Here is a 27,444-nt window from a genome sequence, read left to right on the forward strand (position 1 = left end):
GATTTTTTAACTTTAAATTTTTTTACATCGTCAGTACAGTCTCATTCATATTGGGTAGTCCTGTATATATGCTAAGAATGGACCGCATAGAGAGATGGAATTTAAAGTGACCTCTTATTCTTAGTGTGGAATTTCCATGAATAAAATCTAGATCTGAGTAACAATGAGGAAGATGTAAAAATAAGGATATTTATGTGATTGACATGCCAGTTGCCAGGATATAATAAAAGACAGCTCACTATATATTACGTTATTTGTCCAATGCAGGATTAGACACAAGTTTTAAAGAAAATTTTTATTTAAAATTATTAAACATAAAAATAACTTTTACATAAATCTCTTCTTAATATTTCAATACATTTTTTCCCAGTTGATCAGACCATCTGGAGACTCTCCTTTCGCCATCTTGTTTAGGTTGGTTAGAAAACAGTCAACTATCTCAAGAGCACGAGAACTACCAGCTACATGAGGAGTAACTATATAAACAGATTGTACATAAAACAGTCAACTATCTCAAGAGTATGGGAACTACCAGCGACATGAGGAGTAACTATATAAACAGATTGTACATAAAACTGTCAACTATCTTTAGAGCACGAGAACTACCAGCGACATTAGGAGTAACTATATAAACAGATTGTACATAAAACAGTCAACTATCTCAAGAGTCCGGGAGCTACCAACTACATGAGGAGTAACTATATAAACAGATTGTACATAAAACAGTCAACTATCTCAAGAGAACGAGAACTACCAGCGACATGAGGAGTAACTCTATAAACAGATTGTACATGAAACTGTCAACTATCTTTAGAGCACGAGAACTACCAGCGACATGAGGAGTAACTATATAAACAGATTGTACATAAAACAGTCAACTATCTCAAGAGTACGGGAACTACCAGCGACATGAGGAGTAACTATATAAACAGATTGTACATAAAACTGTCAACTATCTTTAGAGCACGAGAACTACCAGCGACATGAGGAGTAACTCTATAAACAGATTGTACATGAAACAGTCAACTATCCCATGAGTATGAGAACTACCAGCTACATGAGGATTAACTATATAAACAGAGTGTACATCAAACAGTCAACTATCTCAAGAGAACGAGAACTACCAGCGACATGAGGAGTAACTATATAACAGATTGTACATAAAACAGCCAACTATCTCAAGGGTGCGGGAACTACCAGCTACATGAGGAGTAACTATATATAAACAGATTGTACATAAAACAGTCAACTATCACAAGAGTACGGGAACTACCAGCGACATGAGGAGTAACTATATAAACAGATTGTACATAAAACAGCCAACTATCTCAAGAGTACGGGAACTACCAGCGATCGTAAAATGAGAAGTAATTGAAAAAAAAGATTGTACATAAAATCCCATATCTATATAACTGGAGTGCGGTAAATAAAAAAAATGAAGTGTACATATCATATTAGGGCTAAGGAAAGGAGTTTTTGCCACAAACTCTAATTTTTTAATCCATATATCTTCGCAAGCCGATGTAGTAGATATTTGATATTTCAAGCTTTAAATTCTGATCAAATAATCTTAGTTTAAAATATCAAAGGTTTACATCATCAGATTGCAAAAATATTGGCATTAGAAAAGTTTCGTATGTGGCAAAAACTAAGTTTCTTTATAAGCCAGCCAGGGATAGCTCTTTAAATCCTCGACCTAACCTGTAAAAACTAAATGTCGAAATAAAATATTAATATTAATATTAATATTAATATTATTATTATTATTCTTATTTTTATTATATTCTAACACTAAATGGTTTATAATAAATCAAGGATCGAGTGAATTAGAAAAAATGAAAATGAATTAAAATAGGTTAGTCATTAACCCGTGGAGTAAGAAAATAAAGAATCACAACGACCTATTGATACTTCTAACATAAATATGGCATTTTTAATATCTAAAGAAAAAGTGAGGGAGAACTATTGTTTAAGAGTATACCAGAAACGTCATAAAGGAATTGAGTTTTTGCCACAAACTCAAAAAGTCTAATCCCTATATTTCTCCTATCTAAAGATGTTAACCTTTGATATTTCAAACAATGATTATTTGATCTAACATAATTCATAGTTTGAAATATCAAAGGTCTACAGCATCGGGTTCCAAAGATAAGGTGATTAGAAACTAAAAGTTTGTGGCAAAAACTCAATTCCTTTATAAAAAATCTAGAATTTGAAAAAAATTTCCAGATTTTCTACACTAAAGAAAATTATTTTAAGTGGCCAAAAAGACCATAACAATTTTTAGCAAAATCGGGGTCACAAAGTATGGTGATTTCGCATGGAAACACCCAAATGCTATTTGTTTGTCTCACTTAAAACTGACCTGCTACTCTAGAATGAGTCCAGAGCTTGAAAATGACCTGCTACTCTAGGATTAGCCCAGAGCTAGAAACTGACCTGCTACTCTAGGATAAGTCCAGAGCTTGAAACTGACCGGCTACTCTAGGATGAGTCCAGAGCATGAAACTGACCTGCTACTCTAGGATGAGTCCAGAGCTTGAAACTGACCTGCTACTCTAAGATGAGTCCAGAGCTTGAAACTGACCTATAACTCTAGGATGAGTTCAGAGCTTGAAACTGACCTATAGCTCTTGGATGAGCCCAGAGCTTGAAACTGACCTGCTACTCTAGGATGAGTCCAGAGCTTGAAACTGACCTATAACTCAAATATGAGTCCAGAGCTTGAAACTGACCTGCTACTCTAGGATGAGCCCAGAGCTTGAAACTGACCTATAACTCTAGGATGAGTTCAGAGCTTGAAACTGACCTATAACTCTAGGAAGAGTCAAGAGAATGAAACTAATCTGTAACTCTAGGATAAATGAGCAACTGACCTATAAATCTAGGATGAGTTCAGAGCATGAAACTGACCTATAACTCTAGGACGAGTCCAAAGAATGAAACTAACCTGTAACTCTGGGTTAAATGAGCAACTGACCTATAACTCTAGGGTGAGTCCAGAGCATGAAACTAACCTGTAATTCTAGGATAAATGAACTTGAAACTAACCTGTAACTCTAGGATAAATGAGCTTGAAACTGACCTGTAACTCTAGGGTGAGTCCAGAATCCTGAATCCAACGGAAGAGGTTCTACCGAGAAGACATCAAGATAGGCTTCCTTTAACCATCCGTTATTCAGAGCACTAACAAAATAAAAATATAAAAATCTATAACATCGAAACGCAATGTGTAGGAGGGATAGTCCACATAGAACATAGTAAACTATAACGTTCTAGTTGGAATTTCTAGCTATTATACTAGTTTCTTCGTAAGCAACATTTAGTTTGCAAGACTTTAGTTTAGAAGAAAATTTTTATTTTCTAAGAAACTAGTTTTCGAGTTGTCCGACTGTAAATATCATAGTAAACCTCCTGCACTGTCCCTATCCCTATTCTATTTCTTTAATACTTTAATTTGATTTGCATATTACAACAACGTGTAGTAGAACTTAACATTTCTGTCGTTAAAACTTGGCCCTTGACTTTATGGGGGTCACTTTTGCGAATTATAAAAAAGAGGAGTGCGAAGCATCCTAAATAACCTGACCTGATGATATCTTGGTCCGTGCACACATTTCCTCTCCCAATATTGATAAATCCTGAACCCTGGCATGCACTCAAAACATCACTTTACAACAACAAACTAGTTAAAAACCACCAAAAATTCCTATTTACATTGTGATAAAATAAAAGAAAGGAACATATTATAAAAAGCAGGGAAAGATGTAACGGGATAAAATAGGATAATACGGGATAAGAAGACTGGGGAGCTGATACGACATGATATGACAGGTAAGGACCGGACATGATAGGACAATATAAAACAGGATAAAACAGGACAGGTCAGGACAGGACAGGACTGGATAAGATAGGACAGTAGAGAACAGGAAAGGAAAGGGTAGGACAGTAGAGGACAGGAAAGGAAAGGATAGGAAAGGACAGGTTTGAACTGAAAGGCTGAAAAATTAGGATTTCTATATATTCTGTATAATGTTTGAACCGAAAGGCTGAAAAATTATGATTTCTATATATTCTGTATATAATGTTTGAACCGAAATGCTGAAAAAGAAAAGAGTTACTTTGAAAGAATGTTGTTGGTTTGAGGAGTAGAAGGTAGGACGTTGATTATATAATCTGCAGACCTAAGCAGTTCCTTTACCTCACTCAGGCAGTAATACTTGGATACTAAAATATATTACATTAAACAAAAACATAAATATTCTCATCTAAAAAAAATATTTTCCTACGTTAATTACTCCAAATGTGAAAAAAATTAAAGTATATGTATGATAACATTATAACTTATAAATGACTGAAACTGAATAACTGAAAGATTTAAATGGCATTTTTTAATACTATCAAAATCTACCAAAGAAAAGAAAAGAGAAAAATCCAAAAGATGATTCAGCCAATCCTATATATGCCAATGACTCAAATTCAATCCTATATATGTCAATGACTCAAATTCAATCCTATATATGTCAATCACTCAAATTCAATCCTATATATGTCAATGACTAAATTCAATCCTATATATGTAAATTACTCAAATTCAATCCAATATATGCCAATGACTCAAATTTAATCCTATATATGTAAATTACTCAAATTCAATCCTATATATGCCAATGACTCAAATTCAATCCTATATATGATAATGATCTGGCAACCTGGGAGAGTTGACAAGGCCAATGATTTGACAGCCAAATCCTATATTATATAAAAAACAACTAAACCCAGTAAAAAGAAATTTAATAATAACCTGTACAATTTCCTTTCTCATGAATATAAAAATATGTAAGAATGAAGGTTTGATTTTTTAGAAACATCATATAAAATAAATTCAAAGTTTTAATTATTTTCATATTATTGAAAACATGAACAATTCTAGATTTTCATGTCAAAAATAGGCGTGAAGCGCTAAGAATTGAGAAAGTCATAGAAATAAAAGTAGTTTAGCTCAGGAACTCCCTATTTCTTCTACTCCAAGAATAACAATATCCAGGTTTACCATGGAGTAGTTTAGCACAAGAACTCCCTATTTCACCTACTCCAAGAATACCAATAGTTAACTCATTCAGGCTTCGGTAATTGTTTAATCTAAAATCCATTTTATTAAAAAAAATTTTTAATAAAAATTAGTATTTTTTCTTATTTAATTTAATTTCTAACCTATCTCCAGCCCATATTTTCTGTCTCTGAAGTTCATGGCACTAAAATATCCAATTTAATTATTTTATGAAAGTTAATGTATAATATTGTGAAACATGGTCTCGGTCTCTAAGATGGAGATACATCAAATTACACTTGAAACACGTTACCCGTACTCCCCGTACTAAGATTTTAAAGACGTGCCTAAAAATGTTAACGATTTACAGCATTACTTACCAAGGATAAGACTTTAATAACAACCTTAACCCTAAACAGGCAGGGGGGGCGTTTGGCGCCCCCCTGTAGTTGTTTTTTGTCCTAGCACTCTCAATTTTAACTACATCGCCGTGAAGTTTCGTGAATTTTAATAAATAGTATAATTAAAAGGATTTTTTGTTAAAAAAATATTTTTTTTATAATTTTTAGGGTAGGGTACAGGGCGGAAAAAAAGTCCGGTCTGTGAAAAAAATCTAAAATAGCCTATAACTTTTTTTTGACTAAAGCTATAGATCTAAAAACTATATTTTTGAAATGCATGTAGAAACATGTGTCACACTTTGATATTTGTTTAAAACAAATTTTTTTCTTTCATTTTTTTGACATATTTTAGGCATTTTTTCAACCCTCCCTAGCCAACCCAAACCAATAAAGCTATCGATCTAATTTTTTTTCAATGAACTGGCCTAGAAAAATTGGGCTATGAAAATGCATTTCGACCCTATAACTATTCTCTGAGGCCTTTTTATAGGGGGGGGGGGGTGCCAAACGCCCCCTGGGCTATACATAGATTCAGACCCCTTCAGATTTTATAGGGTTAAACTTTTTTAAACTAAATATCTAAAGGTGGAATTAAACATTGTCGAGTCTATGAAAATTAGATATTTGACAAAGAAAAGTCAAGATAATGCTTCACGGATCACTGAATATCAGGAAAACCTCTGAAGTGTTATCATTTGTGATTAACCTTGTATTTATTATCAGATTTTATTATAACAAATACAAGATTAGTTTTGTATGAATGCTGATAAAATTATCCATAGTGAGGTGGCTTTTCCGGTTGATTTAAAATATTGAAAAATTAGCATTTTGACCATATTTTTTTATTAAGACGACATTGGACACCTGTAAAACTTCTTATAGTGGAATAAATTGGAAAATATTTGAGATTTTACACTATATTGGGTCATTAACTTGACGTAAACTTTGATCCATTCATCCTAAACTTTCAATCTTTAAATAAACACAACTTTCCTTGTTTCTAAAGAGATTATTAACCTATTTTTAAATATGCCAATTCGTGAATTAAAAAGATACTGAGGAACGGCAGAGTCTTTGCCGCAAACTCTGATTTTTAAATCATTTTTCGTCTGCAACTCGATGTCATACACCTTTAATATTTCAAACTATAAATTGTGTTAGATGAAATAGTCTAAGTTTGAAATATCAAAGGTTTACTCTATCAGGTTGCAAAGATATAGGGATTAGAAAATTCAAGTTTGTGGAAAAACGCAGTTCCTTTGATTGTAAAAAACACCAATTAGTTTAAAAGATACTTATTTACCTATTTTTTAGTCTTGCATTGTCTTTCTTGCTTTACAGAACAAATATCAAAAACAAAATATCAAAATTATTTTTGATGATTTATGATTTGAAAGTTATTCTTTACCTAGTTTCATTATAAGATAATAAAGCTTTAAAAAAAATAACTGATTTCATCGTATAAAACAAAGCAATAACCATTGATTTTAATCAGTATAAAAGGTTGTCTCTAACCTGTTTAAACCCCCTCTCTATGTTAATAACAGCAGAAACACAGTACTCAGCCATAAGCTGACTAAACAAAAAGTATAGTAATGTTGGAAAACCCTGAAATTCTTACATCTCCCACAAATAGGATAATATCAACCAGCTTACTAAACTTTATTCTTACATCTCCCACAAATAGGATAATATCAACCAGCGTATTAAAGTTTATTCTTACATCTCCCACAAATAGGATAATAGCAACCAGCGTATTAAACTTTATTCTTACATCTCCCACAAATAGGATAATAGCAACCAGCGTATTAAAGTTTATTCTTACATCTCCCACAAATAGGATAATATCAACCAGCTTATTAAACTTTATTCTTACATCTCCCACAAATAGGATAATATCAACCAGCGTATTAAACTTTATTCTTACATCTCCCACAAATAGGATAATAGCAACCAGCGTATTAAACTTTATTCTTACATCTCCCACAAATAGGATAATATCAACCAGCTTATTAAAGTTTATTTCCAAAAATCCTTCACTTTTGAAATGAACTAATAGATATTTTTCTATCTTAAGCAACCTGACGGCGTAGACCGTTGATATTACAAGCTATAAATTCTGGTGGATTTTATGGTTAAAATGGTTAAAATTACAAAGATGTAGGTTTAACTTCGGAAAGCCTCGAACAATCAGCCTCACATTTTGATGAATAGGGAGCTCGGTACAACCATGGATATGTTTGTGTGATTTAAAAATTCTAAGTTTAAAGGGTTGACGTTTATTGGGAAAAATCCATGAAAAGCTGGGTTTCATATTTTTTCATATTCATATTTTTATTCAACTACAAAGCACGAGACAATACAAATAAAAAATCACAATTAATTTAATATGTAGTTTGGATCCGCCTAACCAGAGTAGGTTGTTTTAATTGGTTGGCCCATTATTAGAGAATGAGAATTTTAAATAAATACAAGGGTTTACACTGTACACTGTACAGTATACATTTTAACATAACAATGATGATAAATCAAGAAAAAGGTAAGGAGGTAGTGAAGAAGTATAAGGGAAAGGAAGGGTACTCAGCGGTAGGGTTGCAACAGAGGGAAACATATTACTAGAATCATGTTTATGAACTACAGGGTGAAGAAGATAATAAAGACTAAGTTTATCCACATGAAACTAGGTTTTTTGTTGTTGTTTTACAGAAATAACTGGCATAACTTTTTAAATAGTTCTTGGCGACTTAATCTACAATATACATCGTACATATGGGTGGATCAAAAGGTCGTGACGGATAAAATTTTGGCTTCGTCTCCACGTCTCAGAAAGTGACTTTTTACATATGAAAATTTTATCATTTTCTTTATTGTTTACTAAATAAAATGTTCGCATAGAAAATATGTACAGTTAAAACGGTCCAGTAAATATATTGTACATCCACGCATCCCACGCGTAGATTTAATGTCTGAGTTCATATTTGAGCAGGACGGATCTCGTCTTCATACTACACTCATGACTCAGAGACTACTTAGAGATGTCCATCGGTTTAAGGCCCAGTTGTAAAAAAGTTTTCAGACTTTTTAAACATTTAAATTTGTTTTAAAGAATCTAAGATCAAAATCCTATTTCAAAATGCGTGCAAGACAAGTTTGCCATTATTACGCAAAGCAAAATTTTTACATTGAATAAAGATATTGACCAAAACGATTTTTCAAAACGGAAAAAGGAAAACGATTTTACTCATCGTCCAAAACCCAATCTCTGAAAAGAACCCTTTTCCTGTTTTAAATAATTCAAATAATTCTTTACGAGGACAATCTTTTTGGTCCACCCTTTATATATCTAAAAGTGTTTAAAAGTTTTGAATTGTATTGTACAGGATTGTTCAAGAATCTATAGAGAAGTGAGAGAAGTGAGAGAAGTGAGAGAAGCTCTTCAACTCTTCTCTTCTCAACTTATTTAGAAAATTTTATCATTTTCTTTAGTTTGAGTTTCTGGAGACATTTTCAATATGAGACCGGATCAAATCTTCAAATATACCAAAGATGTGTAAATACTTTTCTGTAGAATGTATTTGAATTTAACCAACATTGTATACCCTATAGATATCCCCAATAGAAAATATTAATTTACTCAATTGTCCCTTGGGACAATTAAGTTATAGTATAACATCCCGCTCTGAGAAATTTTCATGAAACATCTCAAAAGATGATAAAAGTGTTAATAACTAGAAACTACGGATTCCCTCGACCAATTCTGTCCACAAAACATCCCTCGCTACCTACTCTATTTGCTTTTTTAGACAAAAATGGTTGAAGGAACCCTTGGCAAAGTAAAATTCCTTTAACTTCCCAGTGCATGAAGTATTTGTAAAGAATTAATTGAGATGGAATGTGATCTGAAACTTTAAGACGAAACTAAACAGGAAACTGATAATTTTTCTCAAACTCTAATTTTCTAATACCTTTATCTTTGCAACTGATGATGCAATCGTTAGATTTTTAACTTCAACTATCAGAGTCCGAATTTAATGAATTTGAGCCGCGTCTCAAATTCACCAAAAACCTGTTTCAATTGAGCGCTGGCTTAAATCTTGAAACAATTTTAAGTGGAACCAACCATATTTGAGCCGCGTCTCAAATGTAGGCTGCGTCTCCAAATGAAGCCGCGGCTCAAATTCTTTAAGTTCGACCTCTGAATGAATAGTTTAAAATATCAAAGGTCTTCAACATCAGGTATCACTAGGTATAAAAAAGGAGGTGTATAAAGAAAAAAGAAAATATCTAAAAAATTAAATTTTTAAGCAATGTCACACCTGAAGGTCGGATGGGTCAGTCTGGAAACTTTTATCACAGGAAGTTTGTCTGCAGCAGCTTTTTAAAAGAAAATGATACTTTTTTCAATTTTTAAAATATGTATTATTTCAATTACCCATGTTTACTTATATATATTAAATACTAAAATGAAATCAATGAAAGATAAAAGGTGAGCTTGTAGGAAACTCAAATTTCTTGAAAACATCACGTGACTATCTATCAATCTTAACCTAACCTGGAATAGAATAATCACGCGAGGTTGTTAACTCGTTAAGAACGTAGCAATACTAATCCATAAAAGTCTTACTTACCAACGAGTTTAACAAGGTAGTCTGCTCCTGCCCATGTACCTTGAACCCACTTAAGCCTATCAGGATTCTCAAACAGTATCGGAGCTTTCAAACAAATATATTAAGAAAATGCTCGTTTCTAAACTACAGGAGGTTCCAATAAACATGGGAGTTAAGAGACGACTTCTTTTTTGTCTCTGTATCACGCAGAATTACTTCGTGATCAAAATTAAAGTGATAGCTGCATGAGCATAAAACATTTAACAGCTAAAACTAAGTCTGTCTCGGGAATTCCAAAATGTGGTCTACAATGTTTGTCACTTCAGTGGACAGTTATGTTTGAACTATCGGACTATCGGAAATCAATCTGCAGCTTCTCCACTCAAACTTAAAATTAATTTCGAATTCTTGGGGTTCATTATTCTTCTCCAATCCTTTTTTAATTATAGATGTTATGCTTTAAAACCATAATAAAAGAACCGAGGAAATACATGCAATATCCCCTTAAGATACAGGCTTTATGACCATAAGTATATGACTTCAGAGAGGACTGTACGGAATTTATATTGTCTGTTTTCTTGTATTCATGAAGTCGTGATATTTTTAGAGCTTCAAGTAGGGTTTCCATTGAAAAAAAATTTGCACAATTTTAGGCAAAACGAAATGCAAAATATCTCTTGCCTTGCGTACCACTTTTGCTCGAAAAACCAGTAATTTGCGTAATTATTCGCAAATGTCATTTCGGGCAATATTGCACTATTCCGCTTGTTTCCAAGTCTGTTTTTGCGCAATTTCACTTCTTCCCCTTAGGAAAAAGGTCTTGATTAAGATTTTTGAAGTAAAATTTTTGGGCGAGGGGGGTCGAGAAGTTTCATATATTCTATTTTTTTAATTAAGTTAATTGAAATGTCAATTATTTTGAATGATAAACTATTAAAAAAAATTGAATTACTTTTTGAAACTTTGAACTGATGTTTTTATAATCAACTAGCTTAAGGGCCTGGCGTTGCCCGTGGGAATTTTTTTTTTATTTTGAAAAAAAATTTTGAGTTGATTTTAGCCTATAACCCCGGCGACTCATGAGTGTCGACAAACAATTCTAGCCCAATCGGTCCAGCCGTTTGGCCGGCTATAGGCAACATATGTATGAACCTCTTGTTTTATAATAAAGAAGAAGATTGAAGGGACTGTCAGGACTGTATGGGTAATTTTAAGTGACCCACCATGCAAAGATGGCGATGACTGATTCACTGATAACAAAACCATTGAGACTTTAATCTGATCAAAAATGTGGAAGATTACGTCGTTTCCTGTTTCGAAAAGTGTTTAATTCTGTTAAATTCTCCAGATTGCTTCTTTTTAGCAAGAAATGCACTGGTTACTTTTGCAGAGAACCCGCAAAAGAAAATAACTAGTTTAAAGAAACAAAACATGAATATGTAAGTCTTACTTGATCAGACAAAGCTTTAAAGGCTACTGTCAGTTTAATCGGATTTTAACTATCACTCGGTCTCTAATTTGGACCCTAATTTGAAGTTTTTGTAGTTTTGAAGTAACCAATTGAAGAAGCATAAAGATAATATTTTGTTGTATGTAAACTTTTTGAATAAACCTTCAGTTGTTTGATTCTGTGGCGAAACTATTATTTTTGGTCAGTTTGCTTAAAATATCATGTTGCGATTTTGCGCAAATCATAAAATATGGTCATTTCGTGGAAACCCCAGCTTCAAGTTCTAATATTTACAGTCTCATCTGTTGTGCGTACAGAGCAGAGAATTTTTGACTGGATAGAGCTGGTATGAATCGATCGACTGAAATGAGTTTTCTCATTCTGTCATCGCTTGGAGTTAAACTACAAAACAAACTATGTTTTATTAGTTAAGGTTTCATGGATTTACCAATAAAAATACATTCAAAAGCTTCAGTTGGCTGTTGGAGTTTAAGTGATGAAACTTAAACTCCATAACATTTAAATTTTCCAGCTCGACAGTTGATTTATAAAAGTTTTTTGGGGGACGCCCCCCAGCCTTTTTTTGGTAAATTTAAGCTTGGAATCTTGATATTTAAGAGTTTCAAGTCGTCTTTACAGTCTCATCCTTTGTGGGTAAACCTGCATTTCTTAAATATTATTTAATATATTTAATTTCCTAAATGGTTGAAGTCTGCAATTAGATAATCTGTCTGCTGAAGAACTATAGGTAGAAGGGGAGGATCAACATGCACAACTTCAAGCTGGGGACAAACAACCTCAACAACAATTTACGTTTAGGAAGCACTTTATCTGCATGTCAACTGTCAAGAGACGGTGGAAAATGACTCGGAACTTTCGAAGTAAAATATTTTTTGATTTTCATCTCCTGATTTTCTGATTTTACTGACGGATATATTTAATCAAATTTAATGAAATTTAATTCAATAAAAAAGGGTGAATAGCGAGATCTTGCATACAATACAGCATTTTTTTTGTTATCTCATTTTGAACAAATTTATGCATGAAATTTTTGGTTTTTTTTGTAAAGGCAATTAGTTGAGTAGAAAAACAGAAGTGCGGGAATCTATTATTTATTTCTATCACACCTTCAAATCTTGAATAAACAGATCATCAGATGAGTATCAATCAATCAATCAATCAGATGATTTTGGAGAAAATGCGCGAAATAAAATTAAGAAAATCTGCAATTTTAGTGTTGAAATAATCAATAGAAGCCAAGTTCTGTCTGCAATGGCTCCTCAATTTTCAACAAAACAGAGAATATTTATTACTTTGGAATACAGTAAGAAAATGGGGACGTAAAGATTTTTTCAAAAATATAATTGAGGATTTTCTGAATTTAATTAAACACATTTTATTCGAAACTATTCATCTGATCTGCAGTTTAAGATTTCAAGGTGTAATAGAAATAATATGTTCCCGCTTTTTTTGTTTTTCTAGTGCATAGTATTGCAAGATCTCGCTATTTTCCCTTTAGAAATAATGGCGCTGCCAAGGTTACTAAAAGTTACACCCGCCATTTACCCGCACTTGGGTCTAATGAGTTCCCATATCAAAATTTTAGACAAATCAGTCCAGGGGTTCCCTAGTTATGATCGGACAAAAATGAAACAAACAGACAGAAAAACAGCAAAATATATAATATGATAAACAATAAATATGATTTTCTCGCAATTAGAGAATCGTACCACGGGACCCACCGTGATTCAAATGTCCTAGGACATAGACTATCACAAAGTGATCACTTTACTTTTGAACTTTTAGGTAAATTATCCAACTCAAATCCTGTAGTTTTCAGCTTTCATCATTAAAATTCATTGGCAGCTGATAGCAGTTTGATATCTAATGTTATTCTTATAAAATGCTTTTTACCTTGACTCTTGATTCTATTTCTTTTAGCTGTGAACAAATTGTTAAAATTTTCCTTCCGGTGGACATTTTAGTTCTAAACTCAAGTAAAAATGTGAAGATTAACTTTGCTATTATTATTTCATGCAGACATATATATGTTATTTGTAGGTTTATGGCATAATTAAATTGTTTAATGTTTATTTACGTATTTAATTTTAAGATTATCTTTGCAGACAGAAATGAGAGTACATTTATATTAGTACACAATGACCCCAAACTAGTTCTTTAATTTAAAGAGTATACCGAGTTTACCTTATTGCAGCTTTGTTATGTAAGTTATCCGATACCATGATGATATTTAAAAATTTTTTAAATTATCATCATTTTCTTTAAAAACTTTCACAAGAATGAAAGATACAAAACAGTATTAAAGGCTATGAATGTCGTCTTATTTCTTCAAATATTTGAGTGTTAGTACCTTGCGTTTGTCTGTGAAATCAGCTGATTGAAAGAATAAGAAACTTAAAAGAAAGAATCTCAATCAACCCAACCAACTCAACCGTCATCAGTTATCACTCGTGTTTTGACTTTTGCGCAGCACACTTGTACTATAGTGCCAAGGAAGGCCGAGGGATTTAGGCCTTGGAGCATTGTAGTACAGAGCGTCCCATATCATATTAGATTGCCTCCAATCTTAAACACCAAAATAAACCCTTAATACTCGAAAAACTTATCATTTTCCGCAGAAAAAGTCTTATATAAGCCTTATGTTATTTTTCAAAATGATTCGTTCTAATGAAATTTTCTAATTAGTCCCGAAAATCGTAATTTAGACCCGTTCTCGGTCTAATATGATGTGGGACACCCTGTATGTTCGTATCAATCCTTTAATTAATTGTTGTTAAAGCAGCACAAAATGTCTTTGATAAATATCATCCTTACAGCTGTACGTGACCCTAATCAATTCATGCAGTTTGGATCCATGGTTTCAAAAATAAGAAACTAAACGTAGCAATTGAAAAATTGACAAAGTGAGTACTTAGAATATTATAACTTGACAATTCATGACATGTGTCATACCAATTATCACCACTTAAACTGAACAAAAGAGAGCTTCATTGCTTTATTTCTAAAGCCTCAAAAATCTTAAACATTACTGAAACCAGGCCCTAGCTAGGAATTTATTAAAATGGCAGGACAAGGGGAATTTTGTGATTATTATCTCTAGAAATTTACTTCTAAAATTAGGTTGACAAATAAACGCAGCAAATTATATCAAAAATCAAGACGACATTCAAGTCGTCCTGCATACTGTCATGTTTCGTGGGACACCCTGTATATTAACATATACAAGGGTTAAAAACACAATGATGAATTCTAAGATTATACAGCGCCGGGAAACCCGAAGAGCTCATTATCTGGCTGTCTGGTCCATGTCCCCGAAAACTTTAGATCTATGCGGCGTATGATACGTAAAGAGTAAAAAAAAAGAGAAGTGAATACTTAGGTATAGTATAGGTACAGAACTGATAGATGAAAGTGGCAAGGTAAACTACCGGGACTGGTTATTGAAAGGGACAGGGTATTGGACCAGGACTGATTAATGACAGAAACAGGGTATAATACCAGGACTGATAAATGAAAGTGGCATGGTAAATCACCAGGACTGGTTATTGAAAGGGACAGGGCATTGGACCAGGACTGATTGGTGTAAGGGACAAGGTATAACACCAGGACTGATTAATGACAGGAAAAAGGTATAATACCAGGACTGATTAATGAAAGGGACAAGGTATAACACCAGGACAGATAAATGACAGGAACAGGGTATAATACCAGGACTGATAAATGAAAGTGGCATGATATAGGACCAGGAATGATTAATGAAAGGGACAAGGTATAACACCAGGACTGATAAATGACAGGAACAGGGTATGATACCAGGATTGATAAATGAAAGTGGCATGGTAAACTACCAGGACTGATTAATGAAAGGGACAGGGTATAGGACCAGGACTCATTAATGAAAGGGAGATGGTATAGGACCAGAACTGATAAATGAAAGGTATAATACCAGGACTGATTACTGAAAAGGACAGGGTATGGGACCAGGTCTGATTAATGAAAGGGACGGGGTATAGGACTAGGTCTGATTAATGAATGGAACGTGGTATAGGAACAGGACTCATTAATGAAAGGGACATGGTATAGGACCAGAACTGATAAATGAAAGGTATAATGCCAGGACTAATTACTGTAAGGGAAAGGGTATGGGACCAGGTCTGATTAATGAAAGGGACAGGGTATAGGACTAGGTCTGATTAATGAAAGGGAGATGGTATAGTAGCAGAACTGATAAATGAAAGGTATAATACCAGGACTGATTACTGAAAGGGACAGGATATGGGACCAGGTCTTGAAAGGGACAGGGTATGGGACCAGGTCTGATAAATGAAAGGGACAGGGTATGGGACCAGGTCTGATTAATGAAAATCACAGGGTATGGGACCAGGTCTGATTAATGTAAGGGACAGGGTATGGGACCAGGTCTGATAAATGAAAGGGACAGGGTATAGGACTAGGTCTAAATAATAAAAGGGACAGGGTATATAGGACCAGGACTCATTAATGAAAGGGAAAGGGTATAGGACTAGGTCTAATTAATGAAAGGAACAGGGTATAGGACCAGAACTAATAAATGAAAGGTATAATAACAGGACTGATAACTGAAGGGGACATGGTACGGGACCAGGTCTGATAGGACTTTTTATTCATCGAAAGGACGAAGAGATTAACAATAATTTAGGACAATATAACTCTTACCTTTAATTTTATATTCATTCATTTTTTTTCAAATATATTACTTAGAAATTTTTTATTAAAAAATATATTTTTAGTGCTAACCCAATATTTTTAATGCAATTCAGTGTTTGTAATAATATATGTTTATGTTAAATAATAATGAATCTGTTTAAATTTTTTGCCACCTTGCATGAAACACTTGAATTCTAGATTGTAATATTAGAAATATTTAACCAGTGCTTAGGATCCATTTAATTTTTATTCGGATCCGGATCTAAATCCGGGATTCGCCCTGAAAAAAATGGATTCGGATCGGATCCAGGTCAGGTCCATTTCTTCTAGATTGACTGAAAAAAATCTCTTTTATGTTGAAACCTAATAAACCTTGAAGGTTTCAAGAAGTTTTCAATAATCGCTCATCAGTGAACATATGAGATTTTTGTTTTTAAAGCAAAAAGTAAATTTTAGTAAGTTTTGGTTGCCCCTTGGATCCGGATGCGCGGATCAGCATTATTTTGCAGATCCGGATCCGGGAAGCCAAAATGTTGCGAATTCAACGAATCCTAGCACTGTATTGAACAAGAATATGGGAAATCTAAAGGAGGAGGGTAATAAGGCAAAATATAACTGTTTGGTAATTGAAATAAAGTTTTTAATCTTTTCTTACAGTTGAACTCCGAGTGTGTTTTTTTCAGGGTTGTTTATTTTCCTAACAAAGAACCCTCCCCTCTATTAAAAATCATCCCCCCCCCCTAGAAGTTTGGTATGTTAGGGTTATATTCGCTGAATTTGGGAAAATTAATACTTTTTTTGGTAAAAATAAAAAAGGATGATAAAGGGTGATAAAACTTGCCCTTTCCTGTCCAATTTTACTTTTACACATATTCTCTCAGGTCTTCATAAATCATTACATCCCTGTGTTTGTGTAAATATGGTTGAAAGATAAAACTTAAGAACCCACTGGTAAAATCATAAATTGAATCCCAAATTGTTTATTGACAGTAAACAGTTTACTATCTTGCAGTGACAATGAATAAACCTTTACATTGTAAGAGAGTCTTGCCCAATGGACAACGGTATCCTTTCACTATTTATTTTGAATATTGAATATTTAAATAAAGCATTGTCATCATTTTTATTTTCAGAAATATGGTTGAGAACTCCTCCAGTCGTATGTTTCTTCCCATTAAGTACGTAATTTTTCTAAATAAAAAATATTCGCTTTTAAGACTTAAAGGTCTTGAGTTTTTTTATTTAATTAATACATAGCATATGAAATTTTTATTTATTTATTTAATTGAGGAATGTTTAGGTTTGGATGTAGTTTCATACTTGTTCTTTGTCTTGCTGTGCCAAGCAGTCGTGCCACAAGCATGCAAGCAAATATTACTCAGGTAATTTTATATCTAAACAAATTCAAATCATGATGTTGATTGTTCATTCCAGCAAATATTTGTCATCATCTTTGCAAAGCAGGAAAAAAAAATTTGAGGGGGGGGGAAGAATAAAAAAATTAGAATTATATACACCCCTGTTGCAAAGTCAAAAGTAAAGGTCGAAAATTAGTACAAGAAAAGCTCCCAATAAAACACCGAAATTTTGCAATTTTTCTATCTTCACTTTTTTCCCTTTCCCCTTTCTCTCCCCTTTCCTATACACCGTCTTTTGCTCTGATAAGAAATGAATTGTATATTTAAACATCTTTCACAGAATGACTTTGAGCTTTGAGCCAGTTTAGCCTGAAAATAAGAGGATTTTCATGAGAAACAACATAGTTACAACGTCTAGACTTTGAAATGTCAATCAGAAAAACAGAATGCTCAGAACAGTGAAAACAGAATGCCCAGAACAGTAAAAAAAACGGACATCAAAAACATTTGTTGTTCATCTTTTTAAAAAAAATTAAGAGAACTGAGATCTTGCCACAAACTCTGATTTGTCAATTATTATCTGTGCAACCGCCTTAAATTTGAAATATTAAGGTTCAGACAATCAGGTTGCAAATTCCTTTAATTTGAGTTTGTGGTAAGAACTTAGTTTCTTTAATTTGAGTTTGTGGCAAGAACTCAGTTCCTTTAATTTGAGTTTGTGGGTTCCTTTAATTTGAGTTTGTGGCAAGGACTCAGTTCCTTTTATTTTTAGTTTGTGGCAAGGACTCAGTTCCTTTAATTTGAGTTTGTGGCAAGAACTCAGTTCCTTTAATTTGAGTTTGTGGCAAGGACTCAGTTCCTTTTATTTTTAGTTTGTGGCAAGGACTCAGTTCCTTTAATTTGAGTTTGTGGCAAGAACTCAGTTCCTTTAATTTGAGTTTGTGGCAAGGACTCAGTTTCTTTAATTTGAGTTTGTGGCAAGGACTCAGTTCCTTTTATTTTAGTTTGTGGCAAGGACTCAGTTCCTTTAATTTGAGTTTGTGGCAAGGACTCAGTTCCTTTAATTTGAGGTTGTGGCAAGGAGTTAGTTTCCTTGGATCTGAATTTGAACATGATCTAATCTTAAATCAAAAAATGAGTTTTTTGTTTTCTTATGATAGAAATATCTTACCTAATTCCTTCCAAGATTATTTTTTACAAAGCTCTGAACGAGGGTTGAATCCAGGACCTAGGAATGCTATTGATTATTTTGTACCCAGAGTCAGATCTTAGAAAATTCCCTCTTGGGTCTTTCCCTCCGCTTGGAATAATTTCCCTGTTGAGATGAAACAGTCCGAATTACAGGAGTTCACTTGTGAAAGACTATTTTGTCCTTGTTGTTTAAACACTAAATAAATATAAATTTCAACCTAACATATATGTACATCACTTTCTTCACCTTTTAAAACTTGAATTTTTATGTATATTTTAATATACATTATACAATTTTTTTTGCAGTATTAAAAATGGGATATGTCTTCTTACAAACATTTGAACCTTTTTTTTTCTTGTTAAATATGACGATGTTTGTTGTTGTACAAGTTAGGTTGAGCTAAGTAATACTTCATTATTATTATTATTATTATTATAGTATCATGTTTATTTACGGTTTACTGACATCCTACCTACTCGTCCACTCGTATAGGATCCCTCCCCCCTGACATAAGATGTTTATTGGGAAAATTGTCTAAACTATAAATCTTCATGTAATAAAGATTTGATTTGCTTTGATCTGATCTGATCTGATCTGATCTGATCTGATCTGATCGGATCGGATCGGATCGGATCGGATCGGATTTTATTTAAGCTTGATTTAAACTAATTCTTCTTTAACGAGAATGGTGCTTCTATGCCACAAAAGAAAAAAATTCAACTATATATATTGTTTCCTTTCCGGCAGATTTTGTAGAAACCAACTCGTTAAGAATTACATCTGTATAAAACAAAGTTGCGCAAAAATAGGTTAATTAATATGTTTAACCATTTAATATTTACAGGATTATTTTTTATTTTATTCAGGAGAGTTTGGCAGAAGATGGTTTTATTCAGGATGAAATGGAAGGTTTTCAAAATATCAGGTATGTAGACAAAGCCTTTCGAGGTAAATGTCTTTGTCCCAAGCTCAAATATATCTTCGCAACCTATTTTGTAAACCTTTAATATTTCATACTTAGATCATTTGATTTAACAGAATTCATAATTTGAAACATTTAAGGTCTAGGGCATTTGGAAACAAAGATATAGGAATTAGAAAATCAGAGTTTGTGGCAAAGTCTCAATCCTTTTCCATATTAAACATTTATTTTTTTCCTCTTTACTGAATCTCAAAATATTTCTATTTAAAGAAAACCTTCATTCCGTCAATTTTCTTATTCTCCTGTTTTCAGATTTCTTCCTGTTATCTTCCTTTTTCCTATTTTGCTTCATACACATTCCAGTGCCAGTGTCCCCCCCACCTCCTCATCAAGGAAAAATATTCAAGGCTTTCAGGGGAAGGCCGGGGTAATAAAACGTAATGAATTCAGTTAAAGTTTAATAAAACAAAAAATTATAAATATTCTATTACTTGAACAACTTTCTTTTAGATTCATAAAAAAGTCGCAGAATCTTTTTTGGGCTTAATTTTCTAAAAAAAAACTGTTTTGAAGACAAGATTTAAGTCCTTGCATAATTACCATGTTTGTTTTTATAAAAAATCTCTTTTAGTATCGTTCAAGGAGAAGAGTTCGGTAACACCACAGAACACAAAGGATTCCTTCATGGGTTCGTGGAGTCTCTTTCTGTCATACTGGTAGGATACTGTTTTATACAATACTGGTAGGCTCCTGTTTTATACAATACTGGTAGGATACTGTATATTATACAATGATCGTAGGATACTGTATATTAAACAATACTGGTAGGATACTGTATATTTTACAATGATGGTAGGATACTGTGTATTATACAATACTGGTAGGATACTGAACATTTTACAATACTGGTAGGATACTGTACATTATGCAATTTTTGTTGGGTTGGATACTATAATCCTGGTAGTAGGGTTAGATACTGTATTCCTGGTAGGATAGGATACTGTTATCCTGGTAGAGTTAGATACTGTAATCCTGGTAGGATAGGATACTGTAATCCTGGTAGGGATAGATACTGTAATCCTGAAAGGGTTGGATACTGTAATCCTGGTAGGGTAGGATACCGTTATCCTGGTAGGGTAGGATACCGTAATCCTGGTAGGGTAGGATACTGTAATCCTGGTAGGGTAGGATACTGTAATCCTGGTGGAGTTAGATACTGTAATCCTGGTAAGGTCAGACACTGTAATCCTGGTAGGGTTAGATACTGTAATCCTTGTAGGATTAGATAATGTAATCCTTGTAGGGTTAGATACTGTAATCATTATAGGTTTAGATACTGTAATCCTGGTAGGGTAGGATACTGTAATCCTTGTAGGATTAGATAATGTAATCTTGGTAGGATTTAATAATGTAATCCTGGTAGGATTTAATAATGTAATCCTGGTAGGATTTAATAATGTAATCCTGGTTGGAGAGGGGTTATATTAACGACTAACTTTTTTTGTAGATTTAATTTTTTTTAAATTTCAATATCATGAATTCGTTTTATTCTTTAGGTTTCTGAGCTGGGAGACAAAACATTTTTTATCGCCGCAATCTTGGCAATGCAGAACAACAAGCTTCTAGTCTTCCTTGCTGCCATTGGAGCTCTCGCTGTAATGACAGGTTTTCAAAACTATTCCAGATTATTTTATAAAGCGTTTATTTGATTAAAGTTACATGATTGAAGTCTGAAATTGACTAAATTTATCCAAACTTTTAAAAAAGGAATTAAAAAATTATTGATTTTTGGGAACTATTTAATTTTGAGATATATATATTGCAGAAAAACGACATAGAACCTTTATTCTGAACTCGTCTTTTTCATAAATTACAAATAAAAAACGTAAAAACATCATTAGTGTCATTGTAATTTCAAGTAAATCTCCATTCAAAGAGGGACATGTCCGATTCACAACTGTACCCTTTAAACTTTTATTTGATCAACATTGTAGACGATACCGTCGTTTCTTTAGATCAAGTAATGCTCGACTCTGAACATTAACACCATTTTTTCTGTAAGCAGAAATCATGATGCAAGTCACTTTTTTAAGAAACTAAAATTGAGAATATTAGATTTTAGAAAGAGAAACATGGATATCTAATTCATTCTTTATCAGATAAAGTGTTTAAGGGGTACCTTAATGAATTGGAAATGCCACTGAAAATAACGTATGCAGTCCCTTTAATCATTGTAATATTTTAGTTTTATCTGCACTGCTTGGATTTGTTGTAACTACTTTTATTCCCAGGTAAAATCTTTATTCTCATGAAAAATTGTTTTTAACGTTAATTTTAGAATTCTGTTTTCCATTAAATAAAGTTCAGTAGAATATAATACTCCTACTTATAACTAACAACAAAAAACTAGCAATCAAAAAATTTGATTTTTAGCAAAACAAAATTTCATTAGAAACGTATAAATTTCGAGGTTACACTTTCACTTTTTTTGGTATTTACCCATCGAGTCGTTTAATAAAAATCTTTAAATATTTACAGAGAGTACACTTACTACGCCTGTACAGCTATCATGTTCCTTTTTGGGTTTAAGGTAAGATAAGAATTTATCAATAAATTATCTGTATATCGATTATTCTTTTTATAAATCTATCAATAACATAATAGACTTTAATCAATTAATATTCAAACATTATTCAATGAATCAACCATCAACTAATCAATCAATTATTAAATCATTTGATTAGTCAATTAAGCAATCAACTAAACAACTGATGAATATAGAAATTAAATTTTAAATTTATTTCCAATCTGTATTTCAAAACACTCTGTGAAAATATCATCATAATTTGATTTAATGAACAACAAAATGTGTTTTTATAAATGACGAGACTGAAACTGATCAGATAAAGACTAAATGATATAAAGTAAAGCTATTCAATTCTTTTCTTTGCGTCCGTATAAGGAAAAGGATTATTGCTGTAAATGTTCAGAAAAAGAATAATATTGTAGATGTGGTGTAGAAGAAGAATAATGGTGTAGATTCCAATGAGACCCGAGAGCGTTCTTTTCTTCTTGGGAGAGCTACGTCTCAGCCATGTAAAAGAGCGCACCTCTTTCTTAAGCAAACCTCGTCTAAATGTTACGATTTCAACTCGTTTTTCGCCACACCTCATATTTTATCCGGGTATCAAATTCACATCCCCTATGTGACCCCCCCATGTAGTTTATTTTAAGGTATCTCACGATATTGAAGTGAGCAGCTTGGAACGACAACTTCGCAGCTTGACAGCAAAATTTGAACCAAAACGGATTAGAGAATATTTCGCTTTTTCTGCACCTAAAAAGTAATAAGTAGAGCACCTTTCCTATATCTTTTATGGAGCGCTGTTGCTAAATCCATTGGAGCCATTTAACATTCCTTTCAAAATTTATGGTAATTAACATTTGCAATCATTAAGTAAATGTAATTATTTGATGTACTTACAAAGTTTAAACTTGAACATTTGTGATCTATTAGATATTTCTATCTTTATATTATAACTTTGAGCATGGGACTATTACACATGTTACAGTATTGTTAGCGAATTTCGCATGATAAAACACAAATATCTATTTCTAGTAAATGTAATTTTGTTTAAAACAATAACAGTTTTATTTTCTGTATATAATTCAATTTTACTTTCAACTCAAGAGACCTCTTGTGGTAATATTTGGAACTGTGCCTATCTCATGAAGTTAAAATATAAATGTATATGGAGGGAGGAAGGGATCTGTTAAAGTTATAACAGCTAAATGTGGAGAGGGGGGGGGAGGGGAGGAAGTTAAAACAGCTGCAGCAGCTTTTACGAGGCTTAAATTCGTGGCGCAAATGTGTAAATATATGCTCTTTCCAATTCTTAGCTTATAAGAGGGGTGGGGGCTGGGGGGAGTAGCAAAATGATCTGCGTTAAAACAAAGTTTATTTCGTCCATGCACCAAAAAGGGAAGGGGGTTGAGGAATATGGGGGAAATGGAGGCGTCTAATATTGGGTTTCAACATATTTAAAAAAATTCCTTTTTAAAATTTTGATAGCGTCGAAATCAACGCATTCGACGGGGTCTGCGTAAAATCTACGATATCGGGTCCAGTCTGGATGTTGTGTAGAAGAGGAATAATTTTGCAGATGTTGTGTAGAAGAGGAATAATGTATTAGGTGTTGTGTAGAAGAGGAATAATGGCGTAGATGTTTTGTAGAAGAGGATTAATGTATTAGGTGTTGAGTAGAAGAGTAATAATTTTTCAGATGGTGTGTAAAAGAGGAATGATGGTGTAGATGTTGTGTAGAAGAGGAATAATGTATTAGGTGTTGTGTAGAAGAGGAATAATGGTGTAGATGTTGTGTAGAGGAGGAATAATGTTGTAGATGTTGTGGGAGGCGTGGAGGATGTCTGACACTGAGCTGGAGGACACCCAGAGGGAGGTGGAGGAGGAGATTGCCAGGTAAACCGTCAAAAGTAAAGTAAAAAAGACTGAAAATAAAAATGACAAAGAAAATTAAAATCCACGAAATAAAAAAATTCTTTCTGGTAGGTCAACCGTCAAAAGTAAAAGCATAAAAGACTTCAAATTATAATGACGATGATAATTAAAATCCACGTAATCAAAATGTTATCTCTGGTATACCTTTTTCGTTTAACGTCTTTTTACAATAAACTTTAATTAACGACATATAGCTTAAAAATTAGCCTTAGCCGACGTTTATAGGAATTCAGCGTTAATGTTTCATTAAACTATAAAGACTGTTCAAATTTAAAGAAAAAGGTTGGTCTATATTTAAAAAAATGGAAAATTTAATTGCCTGAAGAATATTATTAAAATTATTTGAAGACGAGGTTCCATCTCGAGCTCAAATCCCGGTGTTACTGCAGCTGATGCTGAGGCTGCTGTTCCTATGACCGAGGCTGGACAGGAGGCCGAGGTTGATACTGATGCCTCTACGGAGGTTAAGGAGAAAAAGAAGTCAATGAGAGAACAAATCCGAGAGAACTCCTGGTTCGGGAAGAAGTGTTTGAAGATCTTCAAGGTGTTCACCAACACCTTCGGCATGACATTCCTGGCGGAGTGGGGAGATAGGTAGATATATAAGATTATGCGTTAAAATATTAGATTAACATTAAAAAAAAATTGTTACGTTTAATATTAATATATAGCTAATAATTATTTGTAATATATTTTTGTCCTCAGGAGGGCAAGACTTATTAATGGGATAACACTGAGTAGCGACTGATCTCTATAGTCAATATTCAAGGCGTTAACTTTTGAATGGAAGGGTTCAATCATCAAAGCCGTGAACGTGCAATAAATATCTAAGAAATGATTTATTGATTCATTGATTGATTGATTGCATTAGTTGTTGATTGATTGCTTATTTAGGTCCCAGCTAGCTACAATTGTGATGGCTGGTATTAATGATGTAGCTGGAGTATGTGTTGGAGGAGTTCTCGGCCATTTTATTTGTACCGGTCTGGCTGGTAAGAGAGTACAGTACATGCAATATGCATTCTTCGTACACATTTGGGCCTTAATAAAGAATTGGAAGTAAAGAAAGTGGTATATCAAAAAAGACTGAACCCCGACCCCCCCCCCCCTTAGTGAAAAGATGGATCACGTGCAGGGTTTGGGCACTTTTATGTAACCGCCTTAACTTCTTTAACATCCGGGACATAAAGCTTCATCCTAGCCTAGATTCAAATCACGTTAAAAACTCAAAAACTCCGAGATTTAGTACTACCTATAAAAAAGCAATTAGTTCAGAGAGTCTGTCTTGATTTTAGTCAGCAAGACAGAGTATCGTTACGAAACCCAGTATAGGAAACTCTATTTTATAAATGGGGTCAGGCTTTTTTGTTAAGAAATATTATTTCATCTGGTGTCTTTACATTCTTTTTTTCTATGATATCTTAAATTAAAATTACGCAAATAAATAGACCCGGAAAAAAGGAAACTGGGGAGTTCCGTTCAACTATACTCTCTTTCCGGCTCTGTCAGCAGCATACTGTACACATTATTTCTTGTATGTTTGAAAAGCCTTGGCACAACCCTGGCCCTGATAATGATTCACCCTTTGGCCCAAAATATCCTCAACTGTATTTGTTAAGTGCTGTGTGGTGCTCTCATCGCAAAGAAAATATCTGTCCGAAAAGTTACTGCCCTAGGAGCCCTGGTCTTCATAGGTTAGATAATTATAAACATTTTGTTAAAAATATCAAGCAAAAATATACGTTTTCTTTAAGTGAGTAACTTGGTTTTGGACAAACCATGATAAGATTTTTAGTTTTGATATTATTTTATTAATTTTTTTATACAGTTTTTAGTGAAAAACAATAATATGGAAATTTCGGAAACCCCCCCCCCCCCATCTTTTCTTTCTACTCAAATACATTTTAAAATTAAAAACAGTTTAAAGTTCTTGAATATTCTAGGATTTGCTATCGCTTCTCTATTCATCGATCCTAACGAGGAGAGTCATCTTGTCCCAGATGTAGAGGTAACGAAATAAAGTGTGTTTTTTGTTTGTCGCTGAGATGTTAAAAAGGATGTGATGATTTATCACAAACTCTAAAATCTATTACCTGTACCTATATCTTTATCTATATTTTTGCAAGATGGTGGTTAACATTTTGATATTTTAAACCTTGACCATTTGATCTAAGAGAGTACCAGAGTACTTATTTAAGAAATATCCAAGGTCAAGTTAACAAAAATGCTTAGAAGATTAGAGATTACAGCAAGCAATTAGTTCTTTTAGACAAATTCGGATGATTTAATAAAATTCTAAAATTTCTGTCATAGAGGATTTTTTCTCGGAAAGTGTTGAAAAAAATATAGGAAAATAGAGGAAAATAGAGGAAAACAGAGATAAAAAGAGATAAAAAGAGAAAAATGGAAAAAATTTGAGAAAATATGAGAAAATTTGAGGAATTAAGAGAAAAATAGAGAAAGATGGAGAGAAAAGAAGAAAATAGAGAAAAATAGTGAAAAATAGAACAAAATAGGGAAATATTAAACAAATAAGATAATATCAAGTAGTAACCTAGATTTTTAAAAACAAATAAATATGGTTGATATCTTGTTTCAGGGTGATAACCACAATGCCACAATATACAAGGAAAACCACATTTCTTTTGTAGAAACTACCACATCTAGGAATTTTACATTGTAGAAATGTACTTAATATTTGGTTTGACGAGAAAAGATAGCAATGAGCATTTTGCTATAATTTCTGTAAAAATGTTAAACTGTCGCAAAAGTATAAAAAGTAAACTCTAAATGACAAGTAATGTTCTAGTAACAAGTAACGTTACACTAAGGACAAACATTTTTCATGATGTCCAGAAAACAGTAAAAGTATGTTAAATGTTAATGTGCACTAAAAAAATATTTTACCTATTTCTGTTTGATAATGTACATAAAATCCTTGCAAGTTTGTGTTCTTGTTGTTAATTTTCTTGCCATGTTGAATGTGATAAAAATGTTTGAATAATATTATTTTAAAGCTTGGGCTCAATTGTATAAATCCATTTTGGGGGTTTATTTCTTCAGAATTTCTCTCTTTCCCTCTTTTGCAGCTTAAATTGTATTTTTTCTAACATTGTCTTGACAAATTTCTTGAACAAAAAAATTACTAACGTCAATATATTGGGTAAAGAATTTATTTATTTAGGGGAAGGTTCCGAAAAAATTACCCCCGCTTATATTTTCTAAATGCTCATATATA

The 27,444-nt window shown here is 33.0% G+C and overlaps 2 protein-coding genes across 5 annotated transcripts in view; one reads left to right on the top strand and one right to left on the bottom strand.

Moving 5' to 3' along the window:
* LOC111713708 (glyoxylate/hydroxypyruvate reductase A) lies at nt 1-13,525 on the bottom strand. Of its 4 annotated transcripts, none has more exons than XM_023488643.1 (12): nt 13,423-13,525; nt 12,206-12,305; nt 10,080-10,163; nt 9,768-9,825; nt 6,967-7,027; nt 5,215-5,255; nt 5,054-5,142; nt 4,697-4,752; nt 4,122-4,228; nt 3,590-3,670; nt 3,086-3,186; nt 15-476 (listed from the first exon to the last, which is right to left on the bottom strand). In XM_023488643.1, the coding sequence occupies exons 1-12, from the start codon at nt 13,486-13,488 to the stop codon at nt 352-354; spliced, it is 969 nt and encodes a 322-aa protein (XP_023344411.1). In that variant the 5' UTR covers nt 13,489-13,525; the 3' UTR covers nt 15-351. The 4 variants fall into 4 exon arrangements, with proteins under 4 accessions (XP_023344414.1, XP_023344411.1, XP_023344413.1 ...); XM_023488645.1 differs by lacking the exon at nt 15-476 and adding an exon at nt 501-994; XM_023488644.1 differs by lacking the exon at nt 15-476 and adding an exon at nt 1,019-1,215.
* The window catches only part of LOC111713707 (transmembrane protein 165), a 15,561-nt gene continuing 894 nt past the window's right edge, over nt 12,778-27,444 (top strand). Inside the window, exons 1-14 of the mRNA XM_023488641.1 lie at nt 12,778-12,832; nt 17,349-17,393; nt 17,516-17,597; nt 19,632-19,690; nt 20,319-20,403; nt 21,244-21,352; nt 21,933-21,978; nt 22,226-22,277; nt 24,091-24,167; nt 24,555-24,800; nt 25,101-25,198; nt 25,826-25,900; nt 26,150-26,214; nt 26,806-26,873. Of these exons, the coding sequence (XP_023344409.1) occupies nt 17,353-17,393; nt 17,516-17,597; nt 19,632-19,690; nt 20,319-20,403; nt 21,244-21,352; nt 21,933-21,978; nt 22,226-22,277; nt 24,091-24,167; nt 24,555-24,800; nt 25,101-25,198; nt 25,826-25,900; nt 26,150-26,214; nt 26,806-26,873 (1,103 nt within the window). The 5' untranslated portion in view covers nt 12,778-12,832; nt 17,349-17,352. The remainder of the gene's footprint in view (nt 12,833-17,348; nt 17,394-17,515; nt 17,598-19,631; nt 19,691-20,318; nt 20,404-21,243; nt 21,353-21,932; nt 21,979-22,225; nt 22,278-24,090; nt 24,168-24,554; nt 24,801-25,100; nt 25,199-25,825; nt 25,901-26,149; nt 26,215-26,805; nt 26,874-27,444) is intronic.

The sequence above is a fragment of the Eurytemora carolleeae genome, unplaced genomic scaffold (genome assembly GCF_000591075.1).
Source record: "Eurytemora carolleeae unplaced genomic scaffold, Eaff_2.0 scaffold1071, whole genome shotgun sequence".
Classification (NCBI taxonomy): Eukaryota; Metazoa; Arthropoda; class Copepoda; order Calanoida; family Temoridae; genus Eurytemora; species Eurytemora carolleeae.

Coding starts and splice junctions, on each gene's coding strand:
- LOC111713708 (XM_023488643.1), bottom strand. CDS start 13,488: ATGTCCACCGGAAGGAAAATTTTAACAATTTGTTCACAGCTAAAAGAA. Junction 5,143..5,214: donor AAAATATGGGCTGGAGATAG/GTTAGAAATTAA, acceptor AATGGATTTTAG/ATTAAACAATTACCGAAGCC. Junction 477..3,085: donor GACTCACCCTAGAGTTACAG/GTCAGTTTCAAG, acceptor CTGTTTATATAG/TTACTCCTCATGTAGCTGGT.